This window comes from Dama dama, chromosome 8 (assembly GCF_033118175.1).
Source record: "Dama dama isolate Ldn47 chromosome 8, ASM3311817v1, whole genome shotgun sequence".
In the NCBI taxonomy this organism is placed as follows: Eukaryota; Metazoa; Chordata; class Mammalia; order Artiodactyla; family Cervidae; genus Dama; species Dama dama.
Genome location: NC_083688.1, coordinates 13,791,186 through 13,806,030, shown reverse-complemented (window position 1 = coordinate 13,806,030; position 14,845 = coordinate 13,791,186). Strand labels below are relative to the sequence as shown.

The window sequence follows — 14,845 nt, the reverse complement described above, 5'->3', positions numbered from 1 at the left end:
ACAGTGCTGAGGGCCCAGGGTGGGCAGCGGGTGGTCTCTTACCTGAGCCTCAGGGCACCCTCCCTGTTCTACCCCAGGCGCGTGTTCCCTCGGGGCCTCCCCAGTGAGTTTGCCCTGGTGCTGACACTATTGATGAAGAAACACACCCACCGGAACACGTGGTATTTGTTTCAAGTGACCGATGGAGATGGGTACCCGCAGGTGAGCCTGGCGCCCCACTCGCTCCACCCCCGTTGCTCTTGGGTCTCAAGCGGTACCAGTCCAGCCCAGCTTCTGTCCCAAGCTTGAGATCCTAGAGACTCCCTGCTCCACCCCAGTGCCCACCCTTGAGGCCACCTGCTGCCCCCCTATCCCATTCTTTTAGAAGGTATTTCTCTGTGACCCCAGCCAGCTTTCCTCACTTTGTGGGCTGTTTCCCCTCTTGTGAAATGAGCGGGCAGGCCCTTACCTTTGTCAGGCTGTGGCTCACGGGGCTCTGATTCTCTGTCCTTGCCTTCCCCTCCTCCACACAGATTTCCCTGGAAGTCAACAGTCAAGAGCGGAGCCTGGAGTTGCGGGCCCGGGGCCAAGATGGTGACTTTGTGTCCTGCGTCTTCTCAGTGCCCCAGCTCTTCGACTTGCATTGGCACAAGCTGGTGCTGAGCGTGGCCGAACGAGTGGCCTCCATGCACGTGGACTGCATGTCAGCCTCCTCCCAGCCCCTGGGGCCCCGGCGAGCCATACAGCCTGTGGGCCATGTCTTTCTGGGCTTGGATGCTGAGCAGGGCAAACCTGTCTCGGTGAGTGCTAGGTTGGGCTTGGACTCTGCTCCCACTTTCTGGGAGCCTGAGTTGGCTCCCCAGAACCTATATCTCACCAGAGCCTTCCCTTGCTCAGAATCCCCTTATGGTTCCCCACTGACCTCCAGATGCAGCCTGGACATATTACCCTGGCATTCAAGGTCTTTCATGACCTGGGCCCTAAAATGTCTGCAAATGTCTACCTTCTGCTCTGCCTGTCCATGCACCTTGGCTCTGGTTGATCTCGTGCCGGCCAGCCATCTCACCTAATACTTTCACACCTCCAGCCTTTGCCTGTGCTGTTACCTCCACCTGGAATGCTTGTCCTTGTACACCTACCTGCCGAATACCTACTGGTCCTCACGGCCCAGCTTGAATGGAACCTCCTCTTCTCTTCCTCTGGCCAAAGCGAACGTTTCTCCTGCCTCTCCCTCTTTCTTGAGTGTATGGTTTTGCTTTGTATTTGTGACTATATTCTTGATGGTCTCCCAGGCCAGACTGGAAAGCCTCTGAGGGCAAACCCTGGGATGGAGCTAACTCTGTGCCTCCTTGGGGGCCAGGACACAGAGCTGTTTGCTGAAATGAAGTGACACTTGTGTGTCCCCTGCAGTTTGACCTTCAGCAGGCACACATCTACTGTGACCCAGAGCTCGTGCTGGAGGAGGGCTGCTGTGAGATTTTACCAGGAGGGGTGAGTGGCCTGGACCCAGCCCAGCTGGGAGAGGCTGGGGCACCATGCTGGGGCACAGTGTGCTGGAGGAGAAGGACCAGGAAGGGGATGCCTAGACATCTTAGGATGCTGAGTGGGTGAAGGGGGGCTCCACCTTCTGTACTGACCCCAGCCCTTCCCCCATACTGGACAGTGTCCCCCAGAGACCTCCAAGGCCCGCCGGGACACCCAGAACAATGAGCTCATCGAGATCAACCCACAGACTGAGGGCAAGGTCTACACCCGCTGCTTCTGCCTGGAGGAGCCGCAAAACAGCAAGGTGGGTGGCCAGGGTGGGCAGACGTGGGCACAGGCACGAGTGGTCCTGTCCCTCCCCCGATCTGACTGAGGCCTGCCCCCAGGGTCGGTTGGTCACGTGCGCCCAGGCAGGGAGGGCACTGGAAGGCCTACCTATTTGCATCCTACCCTTACTGGATTCCGAGAGGCAGAGAGACAGCCCACTGTATGACCCTGTGCCTGCCTGCTTGCTCGCATTGAGAACTGTGCCTATCAAACTCTGGCACTAACCAGAACTTCACTGGTACCATCCCAGACCCTGGTGAGGGAAGGATCAGGCTGGCACCCAAAGGCATTTTCTCCAGGACACAGATACCTAGGGTCAGAGGCCAGGCGCCACACTGCTTGCCTTGGGGCTCACTCATTCTTCTAGGCTCAACCTGGGCCAATGCCAAGCTGGTTCCATGCCCAGCACCATGGCCAGCTGCCCTGCCTGCTCCCAGATTCTTTAGGGGGTGGCAGGGAAACCCAGTTCCTCCCGTAGCCCCACCCCTGGCCCGGCAGCCTCCCTGCCCACCAGGCATCTTGCCCAGCCTTTGGCTCCAGGAACACAGGATCCCATTGATTCATGGTCTTGTTTTCTCCGACATCACGTGGGTGGGGGGAAAAGAAGGGGGGTGGACAGTGGGGGTGCCAGGGGTCTGGGCAGGCTCTCGATACCCTGGGAGCTGCCAGATATCAGGCTGAGGGGGTCCCTGGGGTCCATGCCCCTGCCTGGGGGCCCCCAGAACTGTCTCCTTCTCAAGGTTTCCCCTTATTCTGTCTGCCCAGGTGAATGCCCAGCTGTCGGGAAGAATCAGCCAGAAGCCAGAAAGAGGAGCAAAGGTAGAGACAGCCGGTGGGCGGAGGAGCCCATGGTGTCCTCAATCTGCCCTCCACGTCCTCTGTAAACCCCTTGAGTAAGAGACTCTCTCCGCCCACGCTCTTCCCACCTGCCCCCACTCTTGGACAGAGCTTAGGACTTGAAGATGCCAGCTCTGAGAAGGAAAGCTGAAGGGGGGAGAGACAGAAAAGTACCTGGCTTTGTGTAGGGCACCCGCTCCTGGTGGTTCTTGAGTAGGGGTGTTGGAAGCCATGCTTTGCCCCCTCCATTCCTCGCCCATTCTCATGCCCCTTCCTCTTCCCAGGCCCACCAGGAGACAGCAGCCGATGAGGTAAGCCTCCCATCTAGATTGGAGAAAAGAGCTTGGTTGGAAGGATGCCAGCCTGAGCCCTTTGGACAAGGCTTTGGGCCCTTGGAGTCTGGGCATGGGGGTGTGGGATGATCACACAGCTCCCAGCATTCCTTGGGGACTTGATAGTGGGTTCTGTCTGCCTGCTGCTTCTCCTTAGGAGGTGGGTGTTTAGCCCTGGACACTCCTGTTGAGTGGGCAGCAAAAGGCCATGCGCATTTTGGAGAGAGCCCAGGCCTTGCCCATGGGACCCCTGATTCGGGGTCTCACTCTGCTCCAGTATGCTGTGTGACCCAGGGCCCACTGCTGTTGCTCTCTGGGCTTCAGTTTCCTCATCTGAGAACTGGCTTGGCTCTGGGTTGGTGGGAGTTGGGGGACACGGCCTATTTGATGGGATTTCAATCTTTATGCTCCTCAACTCCGCCCAGACACCAGTGTACCTGGTGTGTGTATGGGGGCCAGTGGGGTGCAGGAGGCTGGTCCTGGGCTCTCAGACCTGACCTCCAGGTCCATTCTTCCTTTTCAGTGCCCACCCTGTGTCCATGGTACCCAGGAGAGCAATGTGAGTGAAGAGAGAGTGTGCTGGGTGGGGCGGGAGGGGGCTGGGAGTGGGCACTGCCTGGAGGTTGGCTGGGCTGGGCAACTTCTTGGTTCAGGACAAGGGGGTCTTTGTGTACTTTCACACTCTCTGCCCGCCCATCCCCCAGAGCTGGGCTTGACCCTCACCCCCCAGCCCACCAGGCCAGGGCCTCATGGAAGGAAGTCTCATGCTCTGTGATCTAGGCAATGTACTGGGCTCCAGGGTAGAAGGGGAATGGGGTGGCAGCCTGCAGGATCAGGGCCTGAGTACTGATCCCAGCACTCCCCACAGGGACTCAGGCCTGCTTTGCTTGGAATGCTTCCCGTGTCATTCTAGAGACAGAGAAGGGGAAGGGCTGGCTCAGGGTGACACAGCCCAGCATGGCCCCCCAAGCCACATGTTGACTCAGGGCCTCCCCTCTAATCCCTCTCCAGGTGGTTCTGGCCCATCCTCCCTCTGGGGGGCCAGAAGAACAAGGGAAAGGGGCTCGCTGTGAGCCCAGCTGGTACCCAACTGTGCCTCTTCCGTGGGCAGTATGAGTCACCACTTTCCCACAGCCTGACATTCTGAGTTGACATTCTGCATTGATCCACAAAGGACACAACCCTCTCTCCCTTCAGCTCTAAGCCCCTGGCCTTTGGGGATGTCAGGAAGTACCCCTCTGCTGCCCACCCCTTTTTCCATCCTGTCCCCCACCAAATCCAGGAAGGCTGATCATCCCCAGATATGCAGGGGTTACCATGGCAACTGAACAGCCATGTTATCCTAGCAACTAGGGGGTGGAGCTAGCCAAAGCCAGGCAGGTTAGAGAAGATAGGTCAAACCCCTCTGTAAGTTTGACAGCTTTAGTATATAAAATCAGCATGCTGGTTGGCCTGGGAGGCAGAGCAGAGGCTGGGATTCAGGATGTTGGCTCAGCCACTCCTGTGTGACCCTAACTAAACTGCTTGCCCTCTCTGGGCCCCTGGTTTCCCCTTCTTCCCTAAGATGATTATGTCCTCTCTCCTCTGTTCTTTCAGGTCACAATTGGTCCCTCTGGCCCCCAGGTAAGTCCCAGATGAAGAATAGGATACCCCTGCCCTCTTCAGCAGTACTAGCCCATCTCATGGCATGTGGCCTCTTGGCTGTGTGTTTATATCAGGGCTACCCAAGCCTGCATGGGCTTCCCAGGTGGCGCTAGTGGTAAAAAACCCACCTGCCAATGGAGGAGATGCAAGAGATGCATGTCAGGAAGATCCCCTGGAGAGAGGCATGGCAACCCACTCCAGTGTTCTTGCCTGGAGAATCCCGGGGACAGAGGAGCGTGGTGGGCTACGGTCCTACAGGCTACAGCTCCCTACCTCTAGGTCTCAGAGTTGGACACGACTGAAGTGACTTAGCATGCACGCATGCACCCAAGTCTGCATAAGGGTCGGGCTGATTAGATGTATGTTTGTGTGTGTGTGTGTGTGTTTGTTAGAGAGAGTAGGGGGTTGTGTGAATGTAAAGATGTAAAGAACTGCTCATTTCTGAGGGCCTATTGTGCGTCAGGCCCTGGGCTGCCCATCGGCAGCATGACCTTTCTTGAACCACCTCAGGCATAGGTACTGTCGTTTTGTTTCAGGCCCAGCTATGCCCACGTGTGACTGGTGTGATTTTGTGTGTGTGTGTGTGTGTGTGACCGTGCATTTCTGGACACATGTTTGCACATGCAGGGGGTGAACCCATATACCTGTGGGCCTGACAAAACCATAGAACTGTGGGTGATGGGCTAGGCAGCATGTGAGATTTCACTCTTGGGTATGCCCATGAATAGATCATGTTATTCTTGGGGCCACTTCCGTGTGTGTGCTAAGTGGCCCTGAGCAGTTTACCTGCAGGGTCACACTTCTTCCTCATTATAGCCCCTTAGCCCCTTGAGGTAGGTGCTGACGTGAATCCCATTTTCTTGATGAAGGAACTGAGGTTCAAACAAGTCGCATGACTTGCCCTAAGTCATGAGCTTATAAGGTGTGGAGGTAGGATTTGAACTTGGGCAGCCTGACACTCACCATCATGGGTGTCTGCCGTTCCACATGTGTGTGCCCAGGCACGTGTGTCCCTAAGCCCCTGGTGTGAGCTAGCATGCTTGGAAAAGGATGTGGGGAAGAGATGCTTTCTGCGTGAGACTATAGATTTACCAAATATAGCCTTTTGCGGTGGGAGGGACGGGGGATGAATGCGTATGGGATCCATATGCTGTGTGTATGGTGGTGGGGGTTGGGGTAGGGCTGTGCTCATTTACACACCCATGTGTGGTGGATGCGTGGAGAAGATCAGACTGGGGAGAGCTTCTTCAAGGCTCTCATGTGCTTCTCTGGTCCCAGCCCTTGTCTTGGTCTCATCCACAGGGAGGGAAAGGTGAGCGGGGCCTGCCTGGTCCATCAGGACCCAAGGGAGAGAAGGGAGCCCGGGTAAGTGCTCCGCCCATGCCCACAGCAGGATCTTCCCAGTGTGCCCTGGGGTTGGTCTGGAATGTGAGCCGTCATCATCCCATCATCTTAGCTGGGAAACCCGCAGCCTGGTCTTAATAGAGGAGGAGGGCCAGGGTCTTTCTAGGAGTTAGTGTGTAGAAACTGCTATTTTCTAGGGGCACCTGAGACGATGGGATTCCTGGGCCCTTCCTTCTCAAAACAGGTCTAGGGTGGCTCCCCTAGGAGGCTGATTCCTTGCTCCCTACTTCTAGGGCAATGACTGTGTTAGAATCTCTCCGGATGCCCCGCTTCAGGTAAGACCTGGAGGAGAGGCCTGCTTTAGGGCCAATGTGTGGGTGACCCCTGGGGAAGGGGGCTGTGCCCTCCGAGCCCTGGGGGTGACCCCGCACCCTTCTCAACACCTTATCTCCTTGCTCAGTGTGCAGAAGGCCCGAAGGGAGAGAAGGGGGAGTCGGGAGCCTTGGTGAGTATGCGACCCGGGCCAGGGCAGGGCAGCAGGGTCGTGGCCAGTCTCCCCATCCTTTCATCACCTCTCTTTTGTGTCCCCTGCTCATCTCAGGGACCCTCAGGACACCCCGGCTCCACAGGCCAGAAGGTAATAGGCCTGGATTCTGAGGGGGTGGGTGCCAGAGAGACCTGCGAACCCTACAGACAGGAAGAGGGAGGCGTCCAAAGTCGTCCTAGAGGATGACGTCATTGGGCCCAGAGTGGGTGGCACCCCTCAACCCTCCCAGTCATCCTGCCTTGTCCACATTCCCACCAAAACCAGGAGGGAAAAGCCACAGACTCCCTGAGTGAGTGGCCTGGCTGGTTGGGCAGTTCTTTCTGTTGTCTACTCTCCTGTGAAGCCATTTAATCTCTGGGGAGGCTGAGACTGGCTCTAGGGAGCAGATGAAGCTGCCCTGATTCTTCCAGCCCCTTCTCTCAGCCCCCGTCACTCTGCCTCTTCCTCCTTCAGGGCCAGAAAGGCGAGAAGGGAGACGGAGGCGTGAAGGGCTCACCCGGAAAGCCAGGCCGAGATGTACGGTGCTGGGACCCTTCCCCCACAACCCCCACACCCCTCAGCACATGGTCTTGAAGTGCTGAACTGTAACCTTTGGAATTGAACCCACTGCCCTTGTTCAGACAGAATGGAGACCCAGGGAGGGGAGGGCTGTGCCCCAGGAAACGGCAGAAAAGGGCCTGACTGACTCCCAGCTTCCCAGGTGGTCCTAGGGGTAAAGAACCCGCCTGTCAATGCAGGAGATGTAAGAGATGCGGGTTCAATCCCTGGGTGGGGAATATCCCCTGGAGGAGGGCATGGCCACCCACTGCAGTATTCTTACCTAGAGAATCCCATGGATGGAGGAGCCTGGTGGGCTGCAGTCCATGGGGGTGCAAAGAGTCAGACACACCTGAAGCGACTTAGCGCTTATGACTTATGACTTATGACTCCCAGTCCAGAAGCCCCTGACCTCTAAGCCCTGAGTTGACATCTGATGGCCTTGGGGCACTGGGTGGAGTCTGGCTTTGGGACAGGGTGGTGAGGGTGGGCATTTCCAGGTCCCAGTGGGGCTGCTGTCCTGGGAGGTGCCAGGCCTCGGCCATTCTCACAGCCTCCCCCCGCCCACAGGGCCGGCCAGGAGAGATCTGTGTCATAGGGCCCAAAGGGCAGAAGGTGAGCTGTGGTCGTCTGATCGGGAGGAGCGGGTGGGGGGGCACAGAAGCAGTGGTTCTCTCACACCTACCTTATGTCTGTGCTAGGGAGACCCTGGCTTTGTTGGGCCTGAGGGGCTGGCAGGAGAGCCTGGGCCCCCAGGCCTCCCTGGACCCCCTGGAATAGGACTTCCGGGGACCCCGGTGAGTACCCCTTGCCCCTTCTGCTGTTTTCCCCTCAGAGACCCTTCCTCCTCCTGGCCAGGGGTGAGGAGGTGGGGCTGGGGGAAAGGGCCAGAGTGGACCTCACTGTAATGTGAGACTCCTGGCTGACCCACCCTGTTTCTGCCCTCAGGGGGACCCAGGTGGCCCTCCAGGCCCCAAGGGAGACAAGGTAAGCACAGACAAGAGCGGGGGCCCATGTGGGAACCCCCCGCTTGGTGAGAGGAGAGAGGAAAATGGGGCTGGGGTGGCCGGGGCAGCGAGAGGGAGGCGGCAGGCATGTCGGGGAAGGGGCTAGGGGCCTGGGCCCTCAGTGGGCGGTGTCCCCGTGCCAGTGCTTGCTGGTGTGAAGGCCTTGGCCTGGGTTCACAGGCCTAAGTCTGGTCAATGACCACAGCGGTCCGACTGGAGGGCCCAAGCTCATGTGAGGGCCTTGTGCCTCGAAGAGCAGAAGCCCTGGAAATGTCTGTCTGCTGTGGTTCCTCTGGGCTCACCCAGGTCACCTCCCAACCTGCTGCCCTGGGTCAGGGACACACAGAAGTCTCGTGATCCCCCTTCCTGTGCAAGCAGAAGGACTCGGGTTAGACACAGAGAAGGACAGGCAACAGGAAGGGAGTGTTTGTTGGCAAAACTTACCGAGAGGAGACAAGAGATTTGGCAAGATTGTCCTGCCATCCAGAGGGGACTGGAGGGTGAAGGGGTGGATGGGCTGAGGCCATGGCCAGCACCCTTCCCCTTAACCCTTCTTCTGACCACAGGGCAGCTCCGGGGTGCCTGGAAAGGAAGGTCCTGGCGGGAAACCTGTGAGTGACCCCGTGGGAGCACGGCTGCCCACCATGCCCAGACCTCCTCTGCCAAGGCCTCCAGAGGGAGCGGGGTTCTGTCCTCGGGCTCTCTCTGCCATGGCTAATGCCTGCTGCTTCTCCAACAGGGCAAACCAGGGGTGCCCGGGCTGAAGGGAGAGAAGGTGAGTCCCAGGCTTCGTTGCCACAGGGTGGGGTGGGAGGGCAAGCCTATCTCTGAAGGTGACGGTGACATCAAGGGTGCTGGGCCTGAGACCTTCCTTGGGGGACCCCCACCCCTTCTTTGTTCCGATGGCGTGCCTTTGACTACTAAATAAAGGGCCTGGCTTTGGAGTTACATAGCCAGGTTCAAATCCCACCTCTGCCACATACGTGAATATGGCAAGTCAGCTAGCTTCTCTTTTTGCCCAAGTTTCCACACCACTAAATGGGATACAGTGATTTCTTATGGCTTGTTGTGAGGAGGTAGTTTTTGATGTCCAGGAATTGTACTCTGAGTGAATGAGTCAGGCGAGCAGAAAGCACCCTCTACCCCCATAGTGTTCCTGCTGCCCACTTTGCCCTGGCTCCCCCCTTGTCTTCCCCAGGGTTTCAGCCCCACCCTGTCCACTCATGGTCTTTCCCTTCTGCTAGGGTGACCCCTGTGAAGTGTGCCCAACACTGCCTGAAGGGTTCCAGAGCTTTGTGGGGCTTCCTGGAAAGCCAGGACCCAAAGGAGAACCAGGTGATCCTGCACCAGCCAGGGTGAGTGCCTAGGGTGGCCTGTGGGACTCCATCAAAATACCTGGGGGCATAATCATGGAGAGGAGTTGGACAGAGGGGCTGGAAACTTCTCGTGGCCATAGAGATCTCGTGAGCAGAGAGTCTAGGATCTTAGTACCATGGGTTCCTAAACCATAGAGTTTAGGGCTGGGCTAGAAGGCTACCCCAGGTCTCCATAGCAACCAAAGAGGGTTCTTTAAGCCAAGGCTTAAGATGCCTTTTGGGCATGCTGGGGTGGAGCCAACCCTTATAGTGAGTGAGGCTGTGCCCTCCTCCTGGGATTGGATATTGGTTGAGAGTGGAAGAAAGGAGTGGGCAGGGGTGGTGAGGGTCCTGGCTTGGACTGTGTACCCCACTCCCTCACAGATGCTTTTTTTCAGGAGGGTCTGGGAGCTGTTGGACAAAAAGGTGATCGGGTATGTATAGGCACTTTCCAGTGGGGTAGATTAGCCTGACCTTCTTTCGTTTGTCACTTGAGTTGATGAGCCCCAACTCTGGGATGCTGACCTTGAACCCCCTGGGACTCCTGGCTGTTTGAAGGGTTTGTGGTATGTGACATTGCTTTCCTTATAGATGGCTAGGAAATTTGGGGTGCCCCAACATATCCAGTCTCTCAGCCCATAAACCTTTTCTCCCCGCAGGGAGACCCTGGCATCCAAGGCCTCAAAGGAGAGAAGGTAAGGGACCCCGTCCTCTGGCTGCCCCCCTCTGACCACTGCGAGCCTTTCTGATCCCTTCTCTTCCTTCCCCAGGGGGAGTCCTGCTCATCCTGCAGCTTTGCCGTAGCGGCCCAGCATCTCGGGCCTTCTGCAGGGGCCAAAGGAGATGTGGGGCCTCCTGGCCTCGGTCTGCCAGGCCTCCCGGTAAGTCACTGCTTCCCCCAGCCAGGCCAAGGCAGCCCATCTTTGCCACACTGGTAGCCTCCCTGGCGCCTTAGACCCAGTGTCTCAAGCAAGGCAGAGGCCAGGAGGGAGGCCCTGAGGTAGGTGCCCCAGGCCTGTAGCCCAGTGTCTCCCTTCAACCCTGCATCTGCCCGGGACTCGCTCTTAGAACCTCTGAGTGCCATTCTGTGTAACAGCTGTAGTTGTCCAACCACCGTGGGGTTGTGGGATTTATAGTTCTGAGCTGGCCTTTCTCTTTCTGGGTGGACACTGGGACTCATGGAATCTTGGAGGGATGGCAGTGGGGGGCACACGGTGACTGTGACTTGATTGTTTTTTCAGGGGAAAGCAGGGGCCCCAGGGCCAACAGGGCTGAAAGGAGAGAAGGTGAGATCTGGCTAGATGTCAGGAAAACTGGGGTCTTCTTGACAAGGACGCAGGGGAGGGGCCCCTGGGTGGGGCATAAGGACAACATAGACAAGAGACCAAACTGTAAATCTGCAGAGAAATAAATTCATCAGTGTTTTGCAGACTGGAGTCAAAGAATTTATTTCTGAGAGCCCACATGTTCTCCAAGAGAGTTACTTTTGTATTGTATTTTTAAATTATTGATGATCTGAAACAATTGAGTGCCTTCATAAAATAATAACAACAGCCCTTCTTCACCACTTTGTACCAAGTAGCATTCCAAAGGCTTATAGAGGTATTGACTTGTTTCCTTCTCCCAAAACCTCATGCGGTAGGTACTCTATTCTTCCCATTTTGTGGATGAGGAAACAGAGGTCCAACAAGACCAAGTAAATTGCCCAAAGTCACATGGGTGTTTGGGTGCAAACCTGGGATTTGAGCAAAGGGAACCTGGCTCCAGTGTCTATAGTCTTGCTACTCGGCTGGGTTGCTCAATTTCAGTGCCCTGTGAATGTATGTATTTGTGGTTGTGTTGGAGACAAATGACACCATTGAACTGATAAAGCAGCTACTCCAGTGAGGGGTTTTCTGGGTGTACGAGTGTTCAAGTGTAAGAAACCCTGGAATATACGTTCAGACTCCGCTCTACCAGGCAGGTCATTTGTCAGATTTCTCAAATGGAGCTTTGCACCCTCAACCCTCACCTGTTTCCTCTTCCAGTCCTCCTGATCTCCATAAATGGCATATACCCAGTTCTTCAAGCCTCCTCAAACTCCAAACCCATCTCCACCTCACCTCTTCCATCTGACAGGTCTCTCCCAATCCTCCCTCTCCCCTTACTTGGCTCACCCCCACGGCTGCACAGCCGCTTGGTCCCACAGTCTCTTACTTGGATGGGGGTGGCAGCCCTCTAGCTCGCCTGCCTGCAGCCACTGCAGCTCTTCAACGTTTTCACCCAGTAGCTATTGTGGCTTTGTTAAAACAAACACAACTCAAGTTACACCATTTCCCTGCTGAAAATCCTTCTGGAACTGGACATTGTCTCAAAGGCTGGTTGTGCCTAACAAGACCCTGGACGCCCAGCCCTGCCCGCCTTTGCAGGTTCATCTGGTTCTTCTCTCCCCATTTCTGTGCTTTAGCTCTGCTGCCCTCCTTTCTTTCTGGAATATGTCAAGAATGTTCCCACCTCTTAGATTTTGTCCTTGTGGCTCCCACTGTCTGGAATGTTTTTCCTCTCTTGCCCCCCCGGCTCTTTCATTGACCGGGCCTTGGTCTCCTCTTTCTGACAATAATTGTCAGAATATAATAATAAACAGTTCTCTGACCATCTTGTCTAAAACGGCCTCCCCTGCCTACTTTGTCTCACCACCCTGTTTACTTCCTTCATAGCTCTCCTGGCCATCCAGTTACAATTATTTAAAAGTTCTTGGTGTCCCCCACAAGGATGTAAGCTCCACAGACATGTTTGTCTGTGCCGTTCACTGCTACTGACCGGCACCTTGCCCAGTGCACAATGCGTCTAGGCGTCCAGCGAGTGACTGTTGGATAAACGAATTCCTGATCTTTGTGTGCTGGGCCAGGGCTGAGGGTGGGTCTGGGATTCTGCGGCCTGTGCCTGAGGACAGAAACAGGCTGGCCACAGTCTCCCCTGGGAACCTTGGAGGAAATCCCTTCGCTCTCTGGGTCTCAGTTTCCTAGCCAGGAAATGGGAGTGGGGGTGGTTAGGGGTCCCCAGGGACTGCTCTTGTGGCTTGGGGTTTTGGAATGACTTAACACGTGTGTGCCTCCCCACTTTGACCCTGTGTTTTCTGCTTTGCTCTCAGGGTAATTTCGGGGAGGTAGGGCCAGCCGGAAGTCCGGTAAGTGAGCTTTGGATGACAACAGCTCGAGGGAGCAGGACGAGGTGGGAGGTGGACAGATGACAGGCCCCAGCATGGCCCAGGCAGATGCTGGGCATCACACATGGCTTCTTATCACACAGGGGCTGCCAGGGCCTGCAGGACCCACAGGCATCAAAGGGGAGAAGGTGAGTCTGAAGACCTTCCCCATGCAGCCAGGGCCAGCATCCCAAACACACTCCTCCTGCTCTACTTCAAACCCGCCCAGGCTGCCCACTGCCTGAGGGTAACATCAGATCCCTTACCATGATGTTCAGAACTCCTGAGGCTTGGCCCCACCTCCTTTTTTAACCTGGTTTTCCACAGTTCTCCTGAGAGAACCCCCTGCCCAGTCCAGGTGCTAGGTCAGGCCCGGCCACATTCCCAGCCCCAGATCCCAAGCCTGGGCTGGAGTCCCCCAACCCCGTGTCCTTGCTCGGCAGGGGGAGCCTTGTGAGCCGTGCAGAGCCCTGACCGAGCATCAGGATGAGGACAGCCACGTGGTGGCCTTGCCGGGGCCCCGCGGAGAGAAGGGGGAGCCCGGGCCTCCAGGTTTCGGTCTGCCAGGAAAACAGGTGAGTTCTGGGGCATGTGGAGGTGGGATACAGGAAGGGCTTGAGGGAGGTGGGGGCTGCCTGGGTCTCTAGGCTCCTGGTGCAGTGGCGGGGTGGGGGGTAGGTGGGAATGTGGAGGGGCCAGTGCCTCTGTCCCCAGAGGGAGCTGGCCTGACGTACCTCTGCCCTTCGTCCTGGGACACAGCATGGCTGGTTGAGCAGAAAGACCGCCAACCTGGGACCAGACAGACTTGGGTTCAAAGCCCACCTCTGCCTTTTACAAGTCCTTTGATTTGAGCCAGTTACTTCCCTTCTCTCTGTCTCTGTTTCCTACGAATAGTGTTGCTGTAAAGTCTAGGAACGATGTGTGTGAAGCACCCAGTGGCATACAACAGGCATTCAAGAATGATAATTACAGAAAAAAAGAATGATAATTACCACTGGAGCGATTATTATTGTTATCGCTTTACTCATAGCAGTGAATGCTACCATAGTGCGTATCATGGGCCATTCGCAGCTTCGTATATGTCAACTTGTCTCATCTCACAAGGGCTCTGTGGGGTAGAAGGCTGTGTCTTTTTTATCATCTCCATTTGATAGGTAAAGAAACTGAGGCACAGAAAGGTTAAGTAGCTTGCCAGGGTCACCCAGGCAGGAAGTCTGACTCAAGGCTCTTTTCTTAAGCTACACAAATTCACCAGAAGGACAGCAGAGGTTTTGGTTTGTCTTGTGTGTTGTCTTCCTCGGATCTAACACACTGTCAGACACGTAAGGGTGTCTAGTATGAGGGAATGGACGCTGGAAATGCTTTCTCCTCAGGGCAAGGCCGGAGAGCGTGGACTGAAGGGGCAAAAGGTGAGAGAAAACTCGGTGGGCACGGGTGAGCACCACCTTCTCTCAGATGCCGTCCCCACCTCCTATTCCCGAATTGTCCTGTGCCCACTCTCCACTCCCGGCCCAGCCCCCAACCCCAGTGAAGGGCTCTGAGTGCCTGTAGGTCCCAAGAGGCCACTATGCCCCGAGCTGGGTCATCCCTGCCCTCCTTGAACCTTACTCCTTACAGGGTGATGCTGGGAATCCTGGAGACCCTGGAACACCAGGCACCACGGGGCGGCCAGGACTGTCGGGAGAGCCAGGGGTTCGGGGCCCTATGGGGCCAAAAGGAGAAAAGGTCAGTCAGGCAGGGGGCAGGTTGCCCCACGAGCACAAGGGGATCAGGCTGAGAGCTAATGAGGGGAAGGACTTTGGGGTCAAGGCCGTGATCCTCATGAGATGCTGGCTTCACCGGGTGGAGGCGCCTTGGCTCTTCTCCAAGGCAGGGGAGGAGACCCAGGAGTCTCAGGGGCCAATATTGATATTCCTGGCTGAGGAGGGGTCGGCGGAGGGGCGGAGCTCTCCGAAGGGCACAAGGACCCCCGTTTCCAATGCCTCCCCTCTTGGCGGCTGGGCCTGGCTCACGGCTTCCTGACTGTGCCCATCTCTGACCAGGGTGATGGCTGCACCGCCTGCCCCGGCCTGCAGGGGGCGCTGACAGACAGAACAGGGCTGCCTGGGAAGCCGGGCCCGAAAGGAGATCCTGGGCCGGAAGGCGTGGGCCGGCCTGGTAAACCGGTGAGTTCTGGCCACCTGCCTTCTTGTCCTTCCCTCCCTGGGCCTTCTTTCTCTCCCTCCTGCCCCTTTGCGCCTGTGGGAGTCCTGGCTCACCTGTGTCTT

The 14,845-nt window shown here is 56.7% G+C and overlaps 1 protein-coding gene across 3 annotated transcripts in view; it reads left to right on the top strand.

Moving 5' to 3' along the window:
* COL16A1 (collagen type XVI alpha 1 chain) overlaps positions 1–14,845 on the top strand; it is a 51,833-nt gene that overhangs the window by 5,235 nt on the left and 31,753 nt on the right. For all 3 annotated transcript variants that reach the window (XM_061148436.1, XM_061148435.1, XM_061148434.1), the window contains exons 5-33: positions 78–201; positions 513–779; positions 1,390–1,470; positions 1,643–1,768; positions 2,557–2,610; positions 2,913–2,939; positions 3,484–3,519; positions 4,557–4,583; positions 5,907–5,969; positions 6,242–6,283; positions 6,409–6,453; positions 6,550–6,585; positions 6,949–7,011; positions 7,603–7,647; positions 7,734–7,829; positions 7,981–8,019; positions 8,606–8,650; positions 8,779–8,814; positions 9,284–9,394; positions 9,793–9,828; positions 10,054–10,089; positions 10,165–10,275; positions 10,636–10,680; positions 12,525–12,560; positions 12,683–12,727; positions 13,022–13,153; positions 13,952–13,987; positions 14,196–14,303; positions 14,621–14,743. In XM_061148436.1, coding sequence (XP_061004419.1) covers positions 78–201; positions 513–779; positions 1,390–1,470; positions 1,643–1,768; positions 2,557–2,610; positions 2,913–2,939; positions 3,484–3,519; positions 4,557–4,583; positions 5,907–5,969; positions 6,242–6,283; positions 6,409–6,453; positions 6,550–6,585; positions 6,949–7,011; positions 7,603–7,647; positions 7,734–7,829; positions 7,981–8,019; positions 8,606–8,650; positions 8,779–8,814; positions 9,284–9,394; positions 9,793–9,828; positions 10,054–10,089; positions 10,165–10,275; positions 10,636–10,680; positions 12,525–12,560; positions 12,683–12,727; positions 13,022–13,153; positions 13,952–13,987; positions 14,196–14,303; positions 14,621–14,743 — 2,071 coding nt within the window. The remainder of the gene's footprint in view (positions 1–77; positions 202–512; positions 780–1,389; positions 1,471–1,642; positions 1,769–2,556; positions 2,611–2,912; positions 2,940–3,483; positions 3,520–4,556; positions 4,584–5,906; positions 5,970–6,241; positions 6,284–6,408; positions 6,454–6,549; positions 6,586–6,948; positions 7,012–7,602; positions 7,648–7,733; positions 7,830–7,980; positions 8,020–8,605; positions 8,651–8,778; positions 8,815–9,283; positions 9,395–9,792; positions 9,829–10,053; positions 10,090–10,164; positions 10,276–10,635; positions 10,681–12,524; positions 12,561–12,682; positions 12,728–13,021; positions 13,154–13,951; positions 13,988–14,195; positions 14,304–14,620; positions 14,744–14,845) is intronic.